The sequence below is a fragment of the Scardinius erythrophthalmus genome (assembly GCF_964197995.2).
Source record: "Scardinius erythrophthalmus genome assembly, chromosome: 1".
Lineage (NCBI taxonomy): Eukaryota > Metazoa > Chordata > Actinopteri > Cypriniformes > Leuciscidae > Scardinius > Scardinius erythrophthalmus.
Genome location: NC_138221.1, coordinates 33,095,747 through 33,111,431, shown reverse-complemented (window position 1 = coordinate 33,111,431; position 15,685 = coordinate 33,095,747). Strand labels below are relative to the sequence as shown.

At 37.9% G+C, this 15,685-nt stretch overlaps 2 protein-coding genes across 7 annotated transcripts; one reads left to right on the top strand and one right to left on the bottom strand.

Moving 5' to 3' along the window:
- The first annotated feature begins 282 nt into the window (after positions 1-282).
- Positions 283-6,974, top strand: jmjd8 (jumonji domain containing 8). Of its 3 annotated transcripts, none has more exons than XM_081365825.1 (9): positions 283-480; positions 559-648; positions 935-983; positions 1,068-1,164; positions 1,627-1,695; positions 1,789-1,908; positions 2,010-2,077; positions 2,187-2,321; positions 6,715-6,974. In XM_081365825.1, exons 1-9 carry the CDS (start codon positions 383-385, stop codon positions 6,736-6,738), a joined length of 750 nt encoding a protein of 249 aa, XP_081221951.1. In that variant the 5' UTR covers positions 283-382; the 3' UTR covers positions 6,739-6,974. The 3 variants fall into 3 exon arrangements, with proteins under 3 accessions (XP_081221951.1, XP_081221949.1, XP_081221950.1); XM_081365823.1 differs by lacking the exon at positions 6,715-6,974 and adding an exon at positions 5,614-6,388; XM_081365824.1 differs by lacking the exon at positions 6,715-6,974 and adding an exon at positions 4,370-4,528.
- amdhd2 (amidohydrolase domain containing 2) lies at positions 5,955-14,332 on the bottom strand. Of its 4 annotated transcripts, none has more exons than XM_081365783.1 (12): positions 14,243-14,332; positions 13,538-13,656; positions 13,127-13,263; positions 12,864-13,027; positions 11,922-11,976; positions 10,518-10,730; positions 10,345-10,433; positions 9,988-10,132; positions 9,799-9,906; positions 8,741-8,809; positions 8,543-8,644; positions 5,955-6,547 (listed from the first exon to the last, which is right to left on the bottom strand). In XM_081365783.1, exons 2-12 carry the CDS (start codon positions 13,618-13,620, stop codon positions 6,474-6,476), a joined length of 1,239 nt encoding a protein of 412 aa, XP_081221909.1. In that variant the 5' UTR covers positions 13,621-13,656; positions 14,243-14,332; the 3' UTR covers positions 5,955-6,473. The 4 variants fall into 4 exon arrangements, with proteins under 4 accessions (XP_081221909.1, XP_081221911.1, XP_081221910.1 ...); XM_081365785.1 differs by having other exon boundaries at positions 12,864-13,003; XM_081365784.1 differs by having other exon boundaries at positions 14,258-14,329.
- Between the last annotated feature and the right edge of the window lie 1,353 nt (positions 14,333-15,685).

Below are 15,685 nucleotides of genomic sequence, written 5' to 3'. Positions count from 1 at the left end.
AAAATCATTTTTCAAAGATTTCCTTTATTTCATGTTCAGTAGTTCATCAAAACTAGTAAAGATGAGATGAAAATATTATTTCCCCCAAAATCAAACTTTATTCACATTATTGAGTACATAATTAAAAAAACCTTAATAGAATAGTTAACAATTGTTGAATATCATAAAATAAAATAAAAATAAATAAATAGATAAAGTCTGTCCTGAGGTCAGTATTTTGAGACCCCGCCCACATCCTAGTGTGGCCTGCGCTGATTGGCCACTGACGCGATTAACTCACCGCCCCCCGGAACTGAGACTAGTGTGATTTTGAAAGTGGTGAATGGCGGTGTTTAAACAGGTGGTGTTATGAGTATGTTCTCATGACAGGGGATGAAAAAACATGGCTCAGATTGTCAGGGCTCTGTTACTGCTCCTGTTAGTGCAGTTACCGGCGTCGTTTCATTGCACAGATACCTTCAGTAGAGATGATGGAGGATGGTGAGCATTTTAGTTCACAAACATTTCCTATCAATCTCGGGCCGTGTCTCAAAAACTTTAGTATGTTTTGTCTTTCAGGGGAATGGATTCCAGTATGGAGGAGGAAGGCGAATGCAACATTGAGATCAGAGATGCGAAGTCAATAACACACAGAGAGTTTATTAAAGAGTAAGAATAACACGCATACACATTTACAGTCAGTTATTAGCATAGACATTTATGTCACGTGTAAGAACATGATTTCCATTGCTTTCTCTTTGTATTGTATCCTGGAAAACAATTTTAAGATATAGTAATAGTAATAGAAGAACAAGAATAATATCATAAGATATAAAATGTATAAAAATTAATATAACTTGAGATTACAAATTATAATGTTGGCTTGAGAAAACCTATAGATAGATAGATCATTAAAAGATATAATAAACATTATATATATTTTTTTTTTTGACAGGTATGCTTATGCAAAACCAGTTATACTCAGAGGACTAACAGATAACACAGTAAGAACTGTAGATATACTGTATATATGGTGCTCTTATTGATTAATTCATATAACAGTGTTGTGTTGTGATTGGTTATTTCAGAAGTTCCGCTTCCTGTGTTCCAAATCCAATCTGGTGAGAGAGTACGGAGAGAAAACGGTCCGTCTCAGCACAGCCAATACACACTCATACAGGAAAGGTAAACATATACACACTTTCACATACTTCTGTCATGTGCCAACGGAAAGGTTTCGGACGGTGAATTTTGATAACTACTGAGATTTTACAAACATTTGTCAGTCTCATGATCCACTTTTAGCATAAGAGTTTCCAGAATAATGAAAAATCCATCCATCCGGTGCATATAGTGTTCATACTAAAAGGTGCATATACAGCACTAACATCAAAAGTTTGAAGATTTTTAAAACATTTTATAACATTCCTTGTAATTATCATTGTTGAAAACGTTGTTGTGCTGCTTAATGTTTTTGTGCATTGTGTTGCATTCAGTGTTTTTGAACATTAATTTGAAATTAAATATTTTGTTAACGTCTTTACTGTTGCTTTCGATCACTTTCATGTATCCGTGTAGAATAAAAGTATTGTTTTCTTTAAAAAAACAAGTTGTGTAACTTTGTTGTATTTCTTTGTCTCTTTACAGTGGACGTGCGGTTTGAAGAGTTTGTAAAGTCCCTTTTGACCCCTCAGTCTGAAGACACGCTGGGCAGTGGTCGGTTCTCTCTCATTCTCTACATGCACACTCTCAGCGTTTTTCACACTGTGCATGATCATTTCATACTGTGTGTGTGCATGTTTGTTTCAGATACGCTGTACTTCTTTGGGGACAATAACTTCACGGAGTGGCGTTCTCTGTTTGAGGAGTATAAAGCACCACCCTTTTCTCTTCCACTCATGCATCCTGCATATAGCTTCGGGATTGCTGGTATATAGACACATGCATATTCTTCAATCCAGCCAAATTTGGGTTTTGGAGTGCACAAACACTCATTTTCACACACAAAACCCCACCTCTCTCTCCTGCAGGACCAGGTACTGGTGTCCCGTTTCACTGGCACGGTCCCGGCTACTCTGAAGTTATCTACGGCAGGAAGGTCTGTGGAGCTCTACACTATTTACAGCTAAAGTGCAGATATCATTTTCTCTAGCCATATATTGATGTGCTTCTGTATACAAACAATAGTCTATCCCTGTGTTCTCCAGCGTTGGTTCCTGTACCCCCCTGACGAGGCACCTGAGTTTCACCCCAACCACACCCATCTGTCCTGGGTCTCTCGGTCCTACCCAAACCTGGAGCTCCACCAGAGGCCCCTGGAGTGCACCATACGACCCGGAGAGGTGAGGTTAACAAACTTTGCAGTCAGTTTTACTTTTTGAGCCATGTGCATTTTGAACCCATTTAAAGGTGCTGTATGTAAAAAAATGTTTTAACTGTACTAATTAAAGCATAAAAATACCATAATATGTTTGCAGAGATTTAGGAAACGTTACTTTCACATACTCAATCTGGCAACCCATGTGTTCGTGGAGTCTGAGGACGAGGAGTGGGGGAAACAACTCTCTCCAATATTTTGAATTTGGACTGCAGTACCCATTTCAACCACTAGCTGTCAATATTACATACTGCACCTTTAAAGGAGAACTCCGGTCTATTTTAACATTGAGCTCATTTTTTTGTACATTTGGAGTGCTGTCTGTCAATACAGAGAACAACGACAAAAAACGGTGATTTTTAAAATTTGCACCCTGTTGACTTCAATAGGGCAAGTAGTAAGCCTGCTTTTTAGCCTCTTAACATCCTTTAAGTGTCATTACAAGTGCACAGAAAATGTGAGTGATTCCTTCCGAGTGAACACGGGTGGATCTGACTGCAGTAGATGTTAGAGATATTAATAAAAACGAAGTTAATTCAGCCAGCGCTCATACCTTTGTTTACATCCTGTTTTCGGTGGAACGCCATAGTAATCGATTGTCGAGTTCACGCTCATAGGTTTAGTTACCAATGATCACGCGTGTGAACTCGACAAACGATTACTATGGCGTTCCACCGAAAAACAGGATGTAAACAAAGGTATGAGCGCTGGCTGAATTAACTTCGTTTTTATTAATATCTCTAACATCTACTGCAGTCAGATCCACCCGTGTTCACTCGGAAGGAATCACTCACATTTTCTGTGCACTTGTAATGACACTTAAAGGATGTTAAGAGGCTAAAAAGCAGGGTTACTACTTGCCCTATTGAAGTCAACAGGGTGCAAATTTTAAAAATAGAATAACTCGGTGTAGGCAACACCGTTTTTTGTCGTTGTTCTCTGTATTGACAGCACTCCAAATGTACCAAAAAATGAGCTCAATGTTAAAATTGACCGGAGTTCTCCTTTAAGGCCCGTATACTTCAAGCGTAAACAAACAAGTAAATGGTGCGACTTCATTTTACACAAAATGGGAGTTCAAAATAGGGATGTTGCGGTGACGGATTTTTTCCACCGGTTAATCGACGTGTAAAAAAACCGGTAATCCCGGTGTCTCCGGGGTTGCGTGTCGGGGATTTCGGGTGGCCGAAAATGCGCACGTGCACACGTCTCAATTTACTTTCACTTTAATTAGCGGCAATTCAGTAGCATTTGTTTGAATTAATCATGGGTTAATTTATTTTATTCTTAATAAAAATACACAAAACAATAAGACACTTGCTTGTATTACACACATCTTTATTGCAAAATGAATAATAACTTAACACACCATGTAAAAACTAAACAAAAGCACTTATGAAACACCTTTAAAGTGCATTTATTAACAAAACGAACCACTGCACACATCGTGCAAGTATCAAACAAGAAATTATATATAAAAAATCACTATTCGTTAAATAAAGTGCCTGCCTTTTTCAGCTAAAAAAAAAACAAAAAAAAAACACCGCACAACCATCGAATATGAAACGAACGAACATCAAAAACTTCGTTAAATAACTTAAGTGCAAAAAAAAAAGCTAATATAAAAATTAAACTCACGTTTGCATTTCTCTTTGAAACCAGATCTTCCGCCATCCTTTGCCAGTTAGCTCGCCTCACTCTCCTCAAATGATAAATGAAATCGGACACCTGCTGCTTTACTGCGGCGCTCGTTCCGCTTACGCTAAATTAAGAAGGCACATAGTCACTAACTGAATTAAGTGCTTTATTACTATAGGCTAAAACTTCAACACGATGGGGACGGTGACGGTGGTCAAGTGCTATGACCGGTAGGTGGGTTAAACACCGTGTATCACCGGTAACACCGACTATCGCAACAAGCCTAAAACAGCTTGCCAAAACTTTTCTGGAAAAGTTATCTCTGGCTGGTTAATGCATTCAAGCTACCATTGGTCCATGTTGATTATGTAATAGGTGGGTGTGGCTCTGAGGCTCCGCCTTCTTTGACATGGACCTTTTTTCTGCTCTGTCAGATGTCTGTGAGTAAAAACCTGAACACACTAGAGAGCCGCTTTGTAGTGGAAAATGAAGTTGTGAGTCTAAATGAAATATACAGTTGCCGCTTTTCCATTACCCTTCAAATTGCGCAAATTGAAATTGCGAATTGAAAATACGCCCAATGGAAACACGTTATTTTCGCAAAAACTCGCATTTATCGCTAAAAAGTTTTTACGCTCGCACAAAGGTTTTTTTCAGGCAATTCGAAAAAGAAATATTTTGCAAACCTGCAATGGAAACAGTTTTTGCGCATTTACAGTCACCTGACGTAGAGGACACGGTATGTTTGGACAGAATACGAGACAGAGCTCTTTATTAAATTCATATAAGACAAAAGAATTACAGAAATACTGGATTCTAAACCTCAAATATATGCCACAATCAAGACCTCGAAGCAGATCTGAGGGAGAAACACCCAGAAACTTCTCATATGTGCCGCTCACAAGTATAATACGGGTCGTTCCTCACCATTAATGCTTGGAAACACACACATCTCCTTCCATTAATAATAATGGCCAGTGCAGCGGCTGGGATATAGTACATAAACCCACCAACGTCCGTTGCCATGGTTTTTGGTATGATTTTACTGATTGCGGAGAGGAAAAAAATAAGTTTTAGTCGCATAACATCGGTTAATGGAAACGCCGTCATTTCGCAATAGTTTTTTGTCGACATTTAGAAAAAAATCGCAAAAGTTTTGCACAAATCTGTAATGGAAACGCGCCTAGTGACACTGGTTTGTTTCTGGTTGATTTTAAACAATTTATTATTGTATAAAGCGCTATATAAATAAATGTGACTGACTTTACTGGAATGACGATGCAAAAATCCACAGTGCTTTGATCAGATGCTTTCTAACTGCTGTTTTTTCATTAGCGCTGTTACATTTTTTTTTTTTTTTTTTTGTTATTGAAAGAGTGCAGCACATATTTACATATTCATCTAAACGCCACTCTCAGCAGTGCGGATGGCGTCGGGATGTTTTTTAATGGTATATTTCTCCTCGGGTATTCTGGTATCTAACTTTTTATCCTAAAGTGAAGAATGAAAAAGAACTTTGCTATGTGTTATCGGGCCTTTACACGCTTCACTACTAAGTAAGAGGTGAAGTAAAGCCAAAATCACCTATTCTAGAGGTTAAACTGAGTGTGTTTGTGCAGGTGCTGTATTTTCCAGATCGCTGGTGGCACGCAACTCTAAATCTGGACACCAGTGTCTTCATTTCAACTTTTCTGGGTTAAAAACTGATGTGGCTTGGACACACACACACACACACGCGCTCTATGTCTGTTTGACTTGAAGGCCGATCAAGGATTGTTGCTCAGAGGACCAGCAGTTTTACTGTCAAATCATCCATCTGTCGAGTTTATGAAAAATTATTTATAAAAGCTCCATTTAATGTGAAATTATTGAAGTAATTTTTGTAAGTGCTTTTTAAATAAAGTTGTTTTAGAGACCTATGATTTGGGGAAGTTGTATTGAAACAAACAGAAAATTGATTGTGGTGGTAAGTTGGATATCTTTAATACATCTATCACAGATGCATCTTCCACATTCAGATTCACAAAAAAATACAAATCAGTAAAGAAACAATACACTTAAAAAAATAGAAAAGATGATGAAAAAAGAAAATGTTGACAAGTGAGAAGCACAGAACATTGGAATCAGTTGATTAAATTAGATTGGAAGCATTGAAATATGTAGGTTATTACTGAAATAGTTGAACCCTTGAGATTATTTTTATTTTTCATATTTGAACAAGTTAAATAAAGATGAAATTATTCTGGCTCTTTTTTTAATGCCCCCAAGATGCATTCAGCTACAGTACATGAGCATGAAGACTGCCACAATATAATAGTGCTTATTTAAATGTAGTAGTTTTTATATTCGTGGATTAATCAATGAAATTAAATGAAAGAATAAAGATGTTTTTGCATTCATGAGTCTTTTTGGTGATCCAAGACCAAAGTGCCTGAGAGAAAAGAAACTTTTCCGGCAGAAGACAGTCCTCCAGATGATGTCACTTCCTCCAGACTTGCTGTCCAGCAATGTAGGTTTCCCTGACTGTCAGTGTGTCATCAAGTACAACAAAATCTAAAAACAACAACAACATAATTACAGGCATTTCCTACTAAAGACTGAAAATTCTTGTTGTTTTAGGGAATATTGCAGGGTTTATTATAAATGATTTATCCACGCACAACTTTTAATTTATGTGTCTCATAATCTTTAATCAAAATAACTTCCTCTCCCTTTTCCAGGGGTGCTTCTCACTTCTTATTTGAGCATCCTCGTTTCCTTTCCTCGAGTCTCAGCTCCTCCCCCTGTAGGATGCGAGGGAAGGACGCAAGGAAAGAAATGGAGGAATCGAATGAAAGCTTTTTTTATACATTGGAATCCTTGATCACTCGAGCGTCACTTCACAGCGTCATCAGCAGCGCTCAAGGGATCTGCCATTATGTTGTTGAAGTTTGGTTATTTCAGAAATTAATAATAAATAATAAAGCAAGATACCCTGTTGAAATATGTGAGATGTGTGGTTTATATAAACTGCAAAGGTAAAGTATAAATTAAAATGGAGACGAGGAGGGATATTGAGAAGCACCCCAGCTCTTCTCTTCTCTGATGATGTGTTTACTGACGTGAGGGCGGGATCAACCTGTCACTCATGAGATCCACCAATAGCAAACCACAACCATCCAATCAATTCCACATGGACAAAATCAAGTCCCGCCCTACATGTTTCCTGTTCGAGAAGCGGTTTCACTCTGATATACGTCACAGTAGGGAAGAAAAGACTATCACAACTTCCGTTTCATGCCGACTTTAAAGCTCCAGTATGCGACTTTGGTATTTGACCACAAGAGGGCACAGTTTTAACAATAACAAAGGCGAAGCTTGATGACGCTATGAAGGAGGTGACAATGGGAGATGTCGTTTTTAATGCGTTTTCACCATCTAGCGATATATCTACATGGAATTAATGAATCATGATCACGGATGAGGTAATTTATTCGTTTTTGTATTACCTGTATGTCTGATCGTATTTTATTTCATCATAATTAATGAACTGCAAGGAACGTGAAATGTTATGCTATATTATCCCGTTACAACATACAGCTATTTGTCAAATGATTTGTTGGGTTAATGTTGTGCATTTTTACGTTTTTATGGTTAATGCCGTGTTGTTTAACGTGTTCAAACCAATATCTAAAAGTAAATTTGAACGAACATTTGCAAGTAATGACTAAATATATATTTTTTAACATCATATCCGATTGTATTTAATTGTACTGCCATAAGCTCGGTCACCACACGTGATAAAAAGCCTTACCAAAGTACAAAGAGCAATATAACTTTGTTTATAAGTGCTATTATTGACAGTTGCATGTCTTACCTGTCTATCAATACACTCGCGAGAGAGTCTCGGTCAAATCCAAGATTGACGCGCAGCTCTCTCCATCTCGAAAACGCCTGCTGATATTTATCTGGGTTTTATTCCTCCGTTTGTCACACAGTCTGAGTGTATCCGAATATGGACGCTTTCGTTTTGTTGGCACTTCAATACTCGCCAAAGAGTTCGTGATCCATAACAGCTAACCATACAGTCTATGGCTATAACGCTTTAACCACCACTTCCGCACTGAGGCGCGACATTTCTTTTCCGGGACGGCCAGTTATTTAAAATCGGAATTTCTCTGAAATAAAAAATCTTTGGAGACTTTTGAGATATTGTAAGTACACAACTGGAGGAAATATATCACACTGTGCAAGTTATTTTTGGAAATTTTATTACAAAATTCCTACATATTGGAGCTTTAATAAAAACACTGTTGTGAACACATTTATTCAGTGGCCACTATAATGCATTTACCTCTAATAATCACTAAAGTGTGCAACTAGATCTTTATATATTCTAGAATATGTTTTTCTATCAAAGATGATCGCATTCGATGGCATGAAACACTGACACTTTTGCTGTGATTGCCCTGAGATGCACTAAACAACCAACTGAATGTCAAAAAAAGCTTTTTTTTCCTTAATGCCTACACAATGACTGAAAATCAATCCTGAAAGACGCGCTCATACCTGCATCTGTGCAGTACTCCAGCGTTCCCTTCCTGTGACTGATGCCCAGCAGCTGAGCAGGATGAAGAGATGCCGCCTCTAATGCTGCTTCAACGGTACAACCTACACACACACACACACGTCAGAAAAAAAAACCTCTACGACACGCACACACTACCATTAATGAACACGCCACACTCCATACACACAAACACTGACCTGACGCCTCTCTGAAGTGTCTCACACACATGTCCATGGTCGCAATGCTGCCACTTAAAGTTGTAGTGCCTGAAATCACGATGAACGAATGAATAAAACACACTTTACTATCCCCAAAGGGACATTTGTCTTGAACTTGGTGCTGTACAAGTCAGCAAAACACTACAATTACAAGTTAATAATAATACCTTGTAAAACATTTCACAATAAAAATAATATTCAATAAAAAATAAATGATAAAACATCAGTAAATAATACCTTAAAAAGCATTATACAGTCTAATACAGACACACCAAATACTTAAAATAAAAACTCTACAACAAATGTATATCTTACTTAATCAAGGATGCATTAAACTGATCAAAAGTGATAGTGAAGACATTAATAATGTTACAAATGTTTTCTATTATAAATAAAGGCTGTTCTTTTGGATTTTCTACTCATCAAAAAAGTCCTGAAATAAAAAACGTGACACAGTTTACACAAAAATACAGCAAATCATCATATTAGAATGATTTCTGAAGGATCATGTGACACTGAAGGCTGGAGTAATGATGTTGACAATTCAGCTTTGATCACAGGAATACATTACTTTTAAAAATATATTCAAAAAGAAAACAGCTATTTTTAAATTGTAATAATATTTCACAATATTACTGTTTTTTAAATTCAATAAATGGTGCCTTGATGAGCATAAGAGACTTATGAAAAAATCGTACAGACACTAAACTTTAGAACTGTACTGTATATCAATATAGAGAGTAAATGTATATAAATAATTCCAGCAAATAGCTACACCCTTATCAAAAATACCCAGATCAACAGCTGTATTTTACAAAGAATTTTTCACACACTTTTCTGTTTGGAATGCCTTCACCTGCTGAATTGATTTTATCTTGAAGAATTGGTGAACAGAACATCCATTGAACAGAAGACACATTTTAACAGTCAACCTACAATGCCCAAACGAAATAAAAACAATGTATCGCTTAACAGAAATAGAGGCATTTGGGTTAATTTGCTGCATAGAACGAAAGCAGGGAGAATATGAAGCAGACCTGCGACGTATGCGTGAAGCCCCTGGATGTCGATCTGCTGCTGTCCGAGTGTGTGTCGGCCAGGAGGGAGACCCATCGCTGTCACAGCGTCAGTGACCAACACCAACCCTTACACACACAAAACACAAACTTCATTCATAAAAGCCAAGTTGAGAGGGACGCATCTCACTAAAATGTTAATATGAATACCTGCGGGATGAGCTCTGTGGGCGATGCGCAGCGCTGCAGGGTGTGTGTGTATCCCGTCTGCGATCATACCGTAGTAAACCGTCCGACCTGGTGGAATACGATCACTTGTAAGCAATCCCACTATGCCCGGGTCCCGGTGATGAAACTATAACAAAACAAAATGTTAAATACCTGGTGTGTTGGTATGCATAATCGTTCATGGTATGCATGTTTGTGTTTTAAAAATATTTATGGATTATTAAATCGATAATGTATTAGAAATATGGTGTTATTGTAAACGTGTATGTGTGCACCAACATTCAGTATGCATTCTAATGCGAATAACTCTTTATTAATGCATGTGTGTGTGATACTAACAGGCAACATGGCATTGAATAAGTGTGTGATGAACGTGGCTCCATTCTGCACAGCCTCTTCAGCCTGAGAGAGATCCGCCATCGAGTGACCTGGATAGAGAAGCACTTTGGATATGCTCAACCTGGAGGAGATTTAATAGCAAAAATAAAGCCTGTGTAAACATACGTACGCACCTACTGACACGGTTATGCCCCTTCCTGCCAGTTCACGGATTGCAGCTGCGCTATTGGCCAGTTCTGGTGCGAGTGTTACCATTGCGACATTGTCCAGGGGGCCGTAGGTCTCCATCAGGTCGGCCACGCCGCCGGCTTTAAATGTGCGGAGGAACTTCGGAGGATGAGCGCCTCTCTTCTCTTCACTGATGAACGGCCCCTCCAGGTGAATACCTGAAACGAACAGGAGGAAAAACATTAAACAAAAAATTATTTGGCAGTAATTTTTTTTAGTTAAAGGTGCAGTATGTAATATTGACAGTTAGTGGTTGAAATGGGTACTGCAGTCTAAATTCAAAATATTGGAGAAGGTTGTTTCTCCTGCTCAGACTGGACGCTCACGCCGGTTGCCAGATTGAGGACATGCAACAGGAGCGAGCGCAAGTGACAATCCTTAAACTTTGTTTATACTTTCGCCTGGCTTTGCAGCGCGAGCCTCCGCACGCTCCTCCACAAACAGACGAGGCATTTATACTTGACGAGCTCGTCATTGTACTATTCTTTGAAACGACAGGTGGCGACTCAGAGTAATGAATTGTCCAGGAATCCGCAGTGAGAAGAAGTAAGGTACACACGTGACAATGTTTATTTTAGTACACTTCACCAAAACCACACTACAAAAAAATCGTGTAAAGCAGTAAACCTTGAGATTATTACTTGTGGCATTAGAACAAAATAAATGGATATGAGAACGTAGCCTAAACTAAATTAACGACATCTTACATATCTTCTAATTTCATTTATTATAAAACATGGACCTTTATTTTTATGTAAAGGGCTTATGTCTGCTATTGTAGGCTCATTTTGTAAATGTAAGTAACTAATTTAGATGCACAAACTGGGTGTCGGTGCGGTGAGACGTACATGCTCGGCCAGATTCGGCTCGAAGTCGTTCATCTTCGGATGCGGAGCCACACGGAAAGTTACAAAAAATGCCGTGCAAACCGCCACGCGAAATGGGGTCTCGCGTACTCAGCCGTGTGCACGCTCACGGCTGAGTATAAACCAAGCAATGTTTTTAATGGTCAGGTAGAATCTGCGATCTCTGACCCAGTTCGTTTGCTGGCTTCTGTGGGGCTGCAATACGCTGTGCCAACTAACAACCCGGGTGTTAAAATACTATTGGGTGAACTGGCAGTGGGCGGAGTCACTCAGATCAAAACAAAAACAGACATTCTGACATGAAACACATATTTCAAAGTGACATAACTGGCTGTTATTTTGTTTTTCTGAGAAACAAGTATTTGAATTTAGCGTGTTTCCTAAATCTCTGCAAACATATTTTTATGCTTTAGTACAGTCAAAAGAATCACATACAGCAGCTTTAACGTTTTAGAAATTTTACTAGGTCTGTGTGCATCTTACCTAAAACTCCTGCCCCTTCAGGGCCTCCATCTTGTTCTCTGAGCTCAGGAATGACCTGTGAAGAGAAAGACAGTGACATTATTATTACTAATGCTACATATATGCAAACCATGCCACTGTTCCTTTTTAAGGGTGATGCAAAACAAGCTGATGTGTGATGAGCATTGAACTGAAATTGAACAAGATGCACGGAAGATGCTTCATGGAAACTACAAACACTACCGCTCAAAAGTTTGGGTTTGGGGTCAGCAAGATTTTTCTTTTGAAAGAAGTTCAAAGTTTTATTCAGAAAGGATGCATTCAATTGATCAAAAGTGACAGTAAAGACTATTTCAAATAAATGCTGTTCGTTATATTTATATTCATCAAAGAATCCTGAAAAAAATACATCACGGTTTCCACAAAAATAATAAGCAGCACAGCCGTTTTCAACATTGATAATAATCATCAAATCATCATATCAGAATGATTTCTGAAGGATCATGTGACACTGAAGACTGGAGTAATGATGCTGAAAATACAGCTTTGATCGCAGGAATAAATTACACTTTACAATCTATTCAAATAGAAATAGAAAACAATTGTTATTTTTAATTGTAATATTTCATAATATTACAGCATTTACTGCATATTTGATCAAATAAATGCAGCCTTGTTGAGCATAAGTGACTTCTTTCAAAAAACATTAAAAAAATACCATTATTACCAACCCCAAACTGTTAAACGATAGCGTACGTGACATTGTTTAATAATTCCAGGAGGTACCTGATGATGCAAGAGATGAAGCCATTAAAGTGCCAATAAAAACACAGTACCAACACATGTCAATCCTAGAGACAGTCTCAGGCTAAACCTGAAGGAAAGTCAACAGCGATGTATTTGTGGGTGCGATTGAGCATGTGAGAGACAAACGAAGGCCAGTGATTGGTGCATAAGTTGAACCTTATGGTATATGTCTGGTGGAGACGTGACGAGAGTGGGGCAAAAGGAAGTGACGCCCTGTTCAAGAATCTTCTTGGCCACCACAGCCACGCCCCCTCTGATGTCACTGGTGGCCTGGGAGAAGTCAATGCCATATCCACCTATGAGTGAGAAGAGGGGAGGAGCTTGGCATAATAAGATATCAGTTACAACAAGAACAACTGTGATTTTTACACTAACTGGTGAATGTAACAATGACAATGTGTACTGTATGTGTAGTTTACCATTTATCTGTACATCTATGAATCCAGGTGCGATGATCTTATTCTCGCAGTCGACTTTGTGATCGGCAAAGCCCTCCTCATCGAAGAACAGCTTCTCTGGGTTCAAAATCTTTCCCTCACGAACCCACAGGTCTTCCCTACAAAATCAGATTTCCCCTCAAAATCACTGTCAAAAATGTGCAAAAAGTCCAATGTTGGGCTCAACTAGACGTCTATGCTTGAGGTGGTATAATACATGGTATAAAATAATATAATATAATACATATAATATGGTATAAGACTGTAAAGGCCCCTGTTAGGTTCAAATATGTGAGAATGCATGTGAATTACACATTTTTTTATATAATTTTATACAATTGTCTGGAAATTAGGGGTTTGTACACAATAATTCGAATCTGTCTGATATGTTACCATTGCAGTCTGTGGTCCTTCAGTATCCTACAGTTCACAAACTGTGTGATCGGGGAGTCTGAGACACTCTTATTGGACGGCATCTCTCCCGAAATCCCACCCCTACACTTAAAAACACCCTATGAAAAGAATCAGAATATATGTGTCAGGTCTTTAAAGTGGATCATATTGGTTATTAAATGTCAGTTGAATCATACATATATTTACATATATAATTAATTAAGAACCTATTCAATTATGTATGTTTATGACAACTGTGTTTGTCATAAACATGTTTATGACAAATGTTTGTGACTTTCTTAAGGTACTTTTTTCATATGTATTAAAATTGCTATAGAAATAAACTGAGTTGACCTCCATAAAACACAATGAACTAACGATCGTTGCCCTTTTGAACGCATTGTATCTGTTTTTATGACACAATATGTAACTTTGAACGGTCAAACAATGTTTCCTGTTAAAGAAACCTGCCATGTTTATATGGACAACCAGATCTGTCAAAACAATGCATTGTGATTATTATTTCTTATTATTTAATACATAATGGCATCAGACAAGCGCTGCTTTTGCTCACTATGTTAGAATGATGCAGCAGAGAGTAAACAAACACACCGGAAGAAATGATCAAGCTCTTCATTTATCATCTTAAGGATACCGGAACATGACACGCAGTTGATCAGCGGTTGTAGTTTCATAAACACTTACCGTTAATTCACATACTTTTACTATGATTCGGTCCGCGCGCTAGTTTTCTGTAGGAAGTCAGTGAGCCCAGTGTGTCACGCGCGCTGTGTCAGCTGATGAGGAGGCGTGGCCAAAATACACGCGCTTAGAACGTGTTTAAAACCGCAAATATGCACAATTAATATTGATTAATAAAGTTGACATATCTGTTTCATAAATGTAACATAACGTTTCATACTTTACTTATTGTTTACATTTAAATTTAGCGCAAATCAATTAAATAGCTGAATACATAACTTGGCATGTTTAGCCTAGCCTACTGTTAAAAAAAAAAAAATAAATAAATAAAGGGTAGGCTATTCTTTTCAAACCAGTGTCAATAAACAGCAGGTTTTCTTTCTGACAACTTACCCCATATAGGTCAGTGTGTATTCAATTAACAGTAGCCTATTTTTGGACAATAAAGGTGAAAATGTTAAATAGATTTTGTATGCAAGATAGATTTTGTAACTGGATGTGTCTAACAGAAATGTAAACAATAGCTCAATTTAACATAACAAGCCAAATCAAATAAAGGCCAAATGCTGTATGAGAAAAACTTATCCTAAATGACAACATAGAGCCTTTCATTCACCTGTGTGGGTTGGGTTTGTAAGCCACTGACACTAATAATGTCAAGCACAGGTTACTGTATCTCGCCCACTCTGTGTGCAGTGAGGCTACACATTGTTTATTTTTTGTGCTTATTAATATCAAAGGACAGATTTGAGTTGCCGGCTTAACCCTCAGACAGAAACCACTCACACCTGCGTCATTACTGTTGGGAACAGCACTGTAGGGCGAAACACACGCTTTCATTTCCCTTGAACCTCTAACCTATGTCAGACAGTGTGGTTCTCACATTCACAACATCACACATTAAGAAAAACAGAGCAAACAAACTCCCTTCATTACTAAAACAACATGTCAGAGTATGGAAGGTTATGTTGTTGTCTTGAAGTTTGTTAAAAGTGCTTTGAACAGTCGATTATTAGATGAAATCCATTTTCCATTTTAGAGTGATGTATGTTAATGTACATGGGAGTCCAAGACAGATGCTTGAAACACCTAAACAAACAAATTTATGAGCAGTATTCGTGAACGCAACAATATTCTGAGCGTTGTTTGTGAATGTAATTGTAACCAAAGGGTTAAAATTAACCAAGGGTTAAAACGAAAAGGAAAAATAAGGAAAAAAGAGTGGAAAAATTAACCAGAGGAAAAAAGAGGGGGGAAATCAACCAAGGGTTAAAATTAAGAGGAAAAAAGAAGAAAGAAGGGGAAAATTAACCAAGTATTTAGAATAGGAGGAAAAAAGAGGGGGAAATTAACCAAAGGTTAAAATTAAGAGGACAAGAGAAAAAAGAGGGATACAATTATCCAAGGGTTAAAATTGAGAGGGGGAAATTATCCAAGGGTTAAAAT

Bases quoted from the DNA above. Each gene is read 5' to 3' on its own strand.
- jmjd8 (XM_081365823.1), top strand. From the start codon at position 383: ATGGCTCAGATTGTCAGGGCTCTGTTACTGCTCCTGTTAGTGCAGTTA. The intron at 984-1,067 runs GTAAGAACTGTA...TGGTTATTTCAG, and splicing joins GAGGACTAACAGATAACACA to AAGTTCCGCTTCCTGTGTTC. The intron at 1,909-2,009 runs GTATATAGACAC...TCTCTCCTGCAG, and splicing joins ATATAGCTTCGGGATTGCTG to GACCAGGTACTGGTGTCCCG.
- amdhd2 (XM_081365783.1), bottom strand. From the start codon at position 13,620: ATGCCGTCCAATAAGAGTGTCTCAGACTCCCCGATCACACAGTTTGTG. The intron at 13,264-13,537 runs GTAACATATCAG...CTGATTTTGTAG, and splicing joins AAGGACCACAGACTGCAATG to GGAAGACCTGTGGGTTCGTG. The intron at 6,548-8,542 runs GTATGAGCGCGT...TGTTGTTTTTAG, and splicing joins GGAGTACTGCACAGATGCAG to ATTTTGTTGTACTTGATGAC.